The sequence below is a fragment of the Polyodon spathula genome, chromosome 4 (assembly GCF_017654505.1).
Source record: "Polyodon spathula isolate WHYD16114869_AA chromosome 4, ASM1765450v1, whole genome shotgun sequence".
NCBI classification, from domain to species: Eukaryota; Metazoa; Chordata; class Actinopteri; order Acipenseriformes; family Polyodontidae; genus Polyodon; species Polyodon spathula.
The window spans coordinates 10219402-10227372 of NC_054537.1; the positions used below are offsets into that span (position 1 = coordinate 10219402).

At 36.2% G+C, this 7971-nt stretch overlaps 1 protein-coding gene across 1 annotated transcript; it reads right to left on the reverse strand.

Moving 5' to 3' along the window:
* Nucleotides 1-239: 239 nt before the first annotated feature.
* On the reverse strand, nucleotides 240-7925 carry LOC121313795 (Y+L amino acid transporter 2). Its single transcript, XM_041246590.1, is given in 8 exon segments — nucleotides 240-898; nucleotides 901-979; nucleotides 1366-1517; nucleotides 1626-1720; nucleotides 1871-1971; nucleotides 2349-2478; nucleotides 6492-6594; nucleotides 7764-7925. Coding segments are annotated over 7 exon segments (759 nt in total). The 5' UTR covers nucleotides 6500-6594; nucleotides 7764-7925; the 3' UTR covers nucleotides 240-704.
* Nucleotides 7926-7971: the final 46 nt, after the last annotated feature.

Below are 7971 nucleotides of genomic sequence, written 5' to 3' on the forward strand. Positions count from 1 at the left end.
GTTCTCACTCAGTTTCTCAGGCTCAATGTCCATCTCGGTCAGACAGCATTTGCACAGGATCTGTGTGTATCTTGTAACAATTTTTAAAAAATAAAACATCCAATAGTAAGATTAAGGGAATGCAAGCATTAAAGCTAGGGCTGTATTTTTCCAACGGTAAAAACAAACAAACAAATAATAATAATAATAATAATAATAATAATAATAATAATAATAATAACAAAACCCTCCTTATTTAACAGCATTTCAAGGTTTAAAAATAGTTATTTCAAAATAATAAAATCTAAAAATAATAACACACGTGTGAAATGCCCCTTTCTTGTAATGGACAGAGCGATCTTTAACAGAAATATTTCTAATCTTTGATGCAACAGATCTTTATCGTTGAAAACATTTTAAAGAACTCTATGCAGATTGTGCAACAATTTACCAGAAGCAAATTAAACCGGCTGCCAGATTCCTAATGCAAATGTTTGCTGTATTTATTTTTAAGTGATAGAAAATATGCATATTTAGACTATCCTGACAGGGGAACTACATTTGCACAGCAATGGGCATATTTCAAGGAAATCATGAAATCTGTGATATCCGTGAAAAAAATACAACTTTAATTAAAGCCCCCAGTAACTGTAAGTCAGGCCATTCCGAATGACCCTATTCAAAATATATTGGGGCGTACTTTTCTTTTCAGAAATGCTGGGTCATTAAGACATGCAATATCTAATCAACACCAAATGATCCCCTTCTCCAGGCAGTGGAAATACTATGTGGAGCAGGTATTCAGACAGCACCCACTTACCTCCTATATGCCAAATAGTTCTCTGCCCCCTTTCTGCAGGTAAATAGACCCCTAGTAAATAAACAGGGACTCCAGAGAGAGCTATTCCCACTCCAATCAGTTGACGGTGTCACCATACAGGGGAACAACCACCAGGAACAGGGAGCATATGCAATAAATCATAGGAAATATGAGGCTGAGCTGCAGATGGGAATGAAGAAACACAGAAGATGATTCATCAGTTCACAACAGACTGGAACCACTTTCTGGGGTGCCAGAAGTTACCTTGACTACCATACAAAGCCTAACATGCATACTGTACTTTCCAGAAACAGTTCACCTGTAACACTCCTCAAAACTCTTTGCATGGTATATGACAAGTGGAATCTCTCTGCTAGTCACTTTTATATGGAAAGACCAAAATACATAATAGCTAGAGAATCAAGTGTGCTTCTGGACAACTGTCTCTCTTGATAGTATACAAACCTTGGATTTCATCCATTAGAAGATTATTATACCATGCAATTATCACTAAAATATATAAGGGTAAGTATTATAATAGGAGATACTAAATTCATGTTTCTTACCTTGATGGGTCTTGGTCTGTCAGGCTGAGTAAACCGCAAATATATTAACCCTGCGATGGACAAGCCCATAAATAGCCAATAGCTGAAGCTGTAGTAGTTAATAAGAAGAAACACATCTTCCACACAGAGGTACACCAAAGCCATAAACCCGTGGAAACACACAAAATATCCACATTGTGCTTTGCAGTGACAGTTCATATGGGTTGGCAAAAACTGAAGTTTCAATGCACAGACAATCTGGACTGAAAGTGCACTTACATTAAAAAGAAGTGCAGGAACAGGTGTGAAGCATTCAATATGAATCAGGCTTAAACTATCAGGAAGATGTCCTTCTCATGCCCCAACATAGAACATTCTACAAAACAGAACATAAACTCTAAGAACTTCTGTTAATGCCTTGTTAGTCTTGTATTATCAGCAGTCTTTAAAGCAAACAGGCCCCATGTTGTAACTAAATAATTGAATCAGAAATATTGTTTTATTACAGTATGTGTCTTTTAAATACCTGGAGGCTGCAATAATTGATGTGTTTAATCCGCTATAGCAAGACATGGGCACAGAAACAGCAATTGCATTTTGAATAGGACGCCATTTAAAAAAAAGGAACTGGGATATTTTAAAAGTAGTGAAAGGTAGAGGTGAATTTCCAAAGAGGAATGAAACAAGCAATGTTACTGCTAGCAAGTACAAGCCTGGTATTGATTAGGGCTATGAGTTTGGTATATATGAAGTAGGTTGTTGTTAGTTTTGGACTTTTAAAATAACAGTATTCCTTTGAAATCACTTGATAAAAAATTGCCCATAATCATGTAGTCTACAGGATTCATTTTTGCATCTTTTACATTTGTCTAGTCAATAAAATATGCAAATTGGGTTTCACGGTGTTGTTTAGTTCAGTGATTAAATACATTTGCTGTTTACTTTATATCATTTTTGTGTATTATGGTAAATGTCATTAAAATGAAGTGATTTCAGAGGCTTACCACTGCAGCCGCATCACTGGCCAAAAGAGATGGCATGTCCAGTACAGCATAGTAGACCACATTGGTAAGGAGGTAGATAATAGTTACAATGGGCATGGATATGGCAATGGCAATGGCAAGGGGAAGATTCCTGAGGAAAGAGAAGGCGACATATATTAGGCTATCCCCTGTAAGTAAAACAATTACTGCATAACAAGAATGATTCTCAAAGCTTTTATTTCCACCACATATAAAATATGAAAAGGGTACCCATATATAAATAGCTTAGAAAATTCATCAAAATTGATACATCAATCCTGCAAGTTAAATTCTCTGTTAGTTTTTTTCTCCCCTCCACATTATAATCCCACCCTTTGGTGAGAGAGAGAGAGAGAGAGAGAGAGAGAGAGAGAGAGAGAGAGAGAGAGAGAGAGAGAGAGAGAGAGAAGAGAAATGTTTAACCAGTTGTGGTTTACTATTTCTCTTAGTTTTGACAATTATGGTCGATTATAATTTTATTGTCTTACTTTGGCTTATGTTTACAAGCCAGATATGGTATATGTGAAGAGATCCTGTACTAGGGTGCCCCACTTCACATAGGCACAGTTTATAAAGGTGAGAGTACTTGATTGAGAAAAACAAAAACAGAGACAACCTGGTAGTGAAACTGTTGCTACAGTAACAAAAAAAAAAAAAAAAAACTTCAGCTATTTCCACTCCTGTAATGACATTTTATTTTCCAAATTACGCTTTTTTTCCTCACAAATGCACTATTGAAATCTCAGCCCATCCTTAATTACCCCAAAACCCAAAACATAAATACAAAAAATATATATCTTAAATTTATACAGTGTCTCTTTCACATTATACATATTTTCCAACCTTCATCTGGACAAAACCCATGCTGTGAGAAGCGAGCACTGCAGCCTCCACATAGAGTTAAACACAACTGAATCCCACAGTGTGTGATGCCTATGAAAGGTTTATTTCATATCAGAAGGTGCGTGTGTGTATGTGTGAAGTCTTTCAGCAATGTCAGGAGTATTAATGATGAGAATTACAATACATACTTCTGTATAGGACCAGGGCTGCTGACTTGGGTAAAGAGATTGGGTACCTGCCTTGAATATTCTAGAATTCAAAAAACAAAATCAATCACATTTCCCCAACTGGAAGCACAAAGTACTGACGCTTTACAAGGAACAATCATAAGAGGAATGAGCTCACTTGGAGAGAAGACGTTTTTGTGGCTACCTACTGCTAACTTCCCTCAAGGAAAACAACCCCTCCAGATCAACTGCCTTGACACCTTGAAGTTCTGATAGTTGCACAGTCATGTCATTTCAATTGGGAAATTGTCCCCGCCCCTTTAGTGCCTTCTTTCCTGTTGGTAACCAGTTAGCTGCTTCCCCTAATTACAGACATGCTTGCAGCCAGTAAAATGCCTAAATAAGCTGCCAAGGTGAAAAGACCTAAGAAGGAAGATTAACATACAAACATTTCCTTGAAGACAAAGAAAGCAAAATGCAAACCTTTCTTTTACCTTGTTAAAAAACAAGTAAGTTCAACATAATGTTTTAAATTCAACATAGTGCTTGCATTATCATATTTTCTTTCAAAACTGCATGTTTGAGACCTAGTATAGAGTAAATGAAAGTGGATGACAGGAAAGATTTAAGGAAGTATGTTGTTAGCTTCACCCACTTGAATGCAATAGTTGTATGACAGATGCACTAAGCTGCAGGGGTTGATAGACAGAGCAATGTGCCATGAATGCCAAGGCAGCAGATGGTCACTAGATTAATATATTAAGTGCAGTGTAATACTTTTTAGTATGTACTCTACCTTTGACAATATTATTGGGAGAGATTAATAAATGGACATTTATAGCCCATTTAGACTCATTAGATGGCTTGTGTACTAAATATACTGGTATCCCTGGATAGAATCACCTGTTTATAAAATATATTACTAAATAAGCAAGCTTTCTCACAAGAGCAGTGCTAAGCCAAAGTGTAATCTATTTACAAGGAATGACAAATGGCTGGGGGTGATGCATCTCCTGCCACACAGACTGCTTGCTTTTTAAAATATCTTGATAACCCTGAACAGATGGTAGCATACATCCAAAATTGGCAGCATATTTTAATTAGCAAGATGTCCCATAAATGCACTGACAACCCCAGATGTTATCCAATTGCTACCAATGCAGAATGACTGGATAAGATATATCAAAAAGGGATGATCTATTAGCAAACATTAAGATTTATAGTAAGCAAGTGGTCTATGTTTGGTAAAAGGGCATTAATGTCCAAGTTCCACAGTTGTGTTTCTTTCCCAGTGCTCATGGAGGTTGTGTATTCCATGCTCCAGTCTGCAGGGTGTGTTTTGAATTTGACATGAACACTGGTGGAGGGCTGGAATTTCTGACAGGCGGCTTAGATTACTACACATAATAAAATAGATTATAGCAAGACTGGAAAAGTACAATGCTGTACTGGTACTGGACAGAAACGCTGTGTAGAAAACTGACCGTTTACTATCAGTGCTATAGAAACCTGCTACTGCAGGGCAAGTAGAGGCCCTAAAAATGAGCATCAAGATTCTAGGCCTACCACTTTAGTGCCAAAACTACTTGGTTTCCCTGCATCCATTACCAGACATACACTGACAGCATTATCAACCGTTACTATTAACCTTTTCTTGTGTTCAAATTATTGGTACATGATAACGTAAGTGTTTATTAACATTTATATGATTCTAGCAGGCGTTCTAGTTGGCAGAGAATCATGCATTTCTGGCTGTACATTGTGTCCTCACAGACTGTGTAAATCCTGGCAGGGGGTTCAGATGCCAATGCCAGGGCTAAGAAAAATACTCAACTTCTTCTGTTAATAATATATAGAATATCATTACAAAACTGAAGAGAGAAGCTTTTTATACAAACAGACAGCAAGCCTCTCCACACATTGGGTTCTGTTTCATTTTAAATGCACTCTACTAGGATTAACAAATACCACATGATAACTTACAACATAATTACCAAATTTGCAGAATGCGACAGGACAACTAATTGTCAGCTGTATATTTGAAACCAGAAATGAAGAGCATTTGTAAATATTTGCTCTAGGTTACGGCCTGTATTGCTGTTACATTTCACATTTGTGATGGTAGAAAATGATTCTGTTCAAACAAGCCTGACATGAACAATACAGAAAATGTATAAATATTGAAATGTACCAGCACAGGCAAACCGCAACTGAATTCATATAGATATAAAGAACAAGCGTATTTAGATCTCCCGGTGTTCAAGTCTTTAAAAAATAGACCCCACAGATGAAAACAAGAAAAACATAAGGGTCTAAAACAGGCAAGAAAAAACAACTATTCAGTCAGCCAGTTATATCTGCAGACCAAGAGACTACACTAAGGAAGCCCATAGCAGTAAATAAACTATTTGTATTTAACATTGGAAGGATTGTGTCAAATAAGATTATGAGTAAAACATCACAGCAATGCTGTATTTGCTGTTCCTTTATAGAGTAATGGGAGAGCAGTGTTTTGTTTCTGTTTTATGCCCAATACTGTAAATTAGAGAAAACTCTAAAAGCCACATAAAATAGCACTCTCCCTATAAAAACTGTAAAAGACTTGCATGCTCTGTTAGTGTTGTTTTCATAACCAGGCTATACCTCGGGTCATATTTATTATTGCAATGGTTGTTTTAAGATGCTCTGAGATGAAGGTATGACAGCAAAACAAATTAAACATAATAAGGTTTTAGCTGTGGTGTTTCTGAAAGAGAGCGTTTCAGTGACAACAGTGATTGAGACAGCTATCTTGAACCTACACATCTCTAAGCCTCTATGTGTTCCAGCTTTTTTTATGAGGAGACAGAGTGCACTTTCTTGCAGATCAGGCCTAAGTGACTATTCTAAACCAGTTACTTACAATGAGTCTGTGCAATAAACAATATTTTATATATTTGTTTTATAAAAGTATTTTTTTTATAAAATACAATAGGATACGTCTTCATTATGTACTGAATCATAGCTTGTGGTAAACGGGAGAAGCAAAAGGAGTTTTAGATGCAACCCATTCTGACAAAAATAATTCAGAAGGGGGAAGGATATATAATATGTAATATACATGTATGATACTTACAAAGACATGCAGCTGCAATCAACCGGACAGCTTCATTAGGAGGTTCACAATTTGAGAAGGTGGCCTGGATGACATGGTTGCCAAAGGTAATTGCTATGACTGCCTGCATTGAGGGTTCAATAATGAGAAGGGAAGACCAAAGTCTGATGAAGGCTATAAAGCTACCAAAGGCCTCTGAGATATAGGCATAACTGGCCCCTGATTTGGTGATGGTTGTCCCGAGCTCAGCATAACAAAGGGCCCCAAACATTGAGAAGATGCCTCCAAAAGCACAGATAACCAGGGACAGCCCATAGGAGGCGCTGTACATCAGAACTCCCTTTGGAGAAACAAATATCCCTGAGCCTATCATATTCCACACTATTAGACAGACACCACTTAGTAAAGTATTTTCCCTTTTCATCTGCATTTTGTCTTTAGAGCCTTTCAACGTCTCATTAGGTGTGTTGGCTTCTTTGGAGCAATAGGTACTGTCTACCAGAGCCATTGTTATAACAGCTTCATGATTCCTATGGACACATTAGGAAAAAAGCTTCATTGAATTAACAATGAATAACACTGTACTTGAGGCATCAATAACACCTATTTTGTTATTTTATATTAATATATGTAAACAATATTGCTGTGAAATCTGTGTTATATAAGTTAGTGTGTACAGTCTACCCTATCTCTTATGGTATAAGCTGAGCTTTATGTTTTAGTTATAAAAAAAAAAGAACAAAATAAGTTATTTGTGTTATCCATGTCTACATTTTTGTTCAGTTGGTATTCTATCATGCACAAGCTGCCACTTACTGTATGTTCCCAAACCTGCCTTTTGATTGGTTGAGAGTGTCTTCAGGATTTAAAATTTCTTAGTATGCTTTCGTGGTTATATTTCAGTAATGGTGTATTTCTGAAAATGTAAATTCTGTTTTTTGCTTACATTTTATTAACAGGCTTAAGGAAATGTCTCTTTCTAGAGCCAAAATAGGCAATTTACAGACATTGTTTTTGTCAATGAATTAGATGACTTGTTCTTATATCCTTGGTATCAGTGGCAGCACATTATCATGCTCGAATAAGGAACTTTAAAATAAACAAACAAATACATAGAATATTGAAGACCACATCATTAAAAAAATAAAAATAAAATAATAATAATTAACTAAAATCTTGGTTTGAAATTGTATGCTTACATCTTGGGTAGAAAAAGGCACATATTTTAAAATCAGTTGTTCATTTTAATTATCTGGAATAAACCATTCAAGTAAAATATAAAAAAACACTTACCTGTAAAAACTGGTTTATGTGGCTACATAAAGTGAAAATCTTAAGGTTCTATCCCCTCCTGGAAACCAGAATCAAATACTGTACATATTTTTTATGAAAGTAAGAACGTGTCATAACATAACACTTGCACAACAGTTGCCTTAAGATATATTGACCATGTGTGTTTTGCTTACAGTTAGTCTGTCCCTCAGCACTGGATAGACTTGTT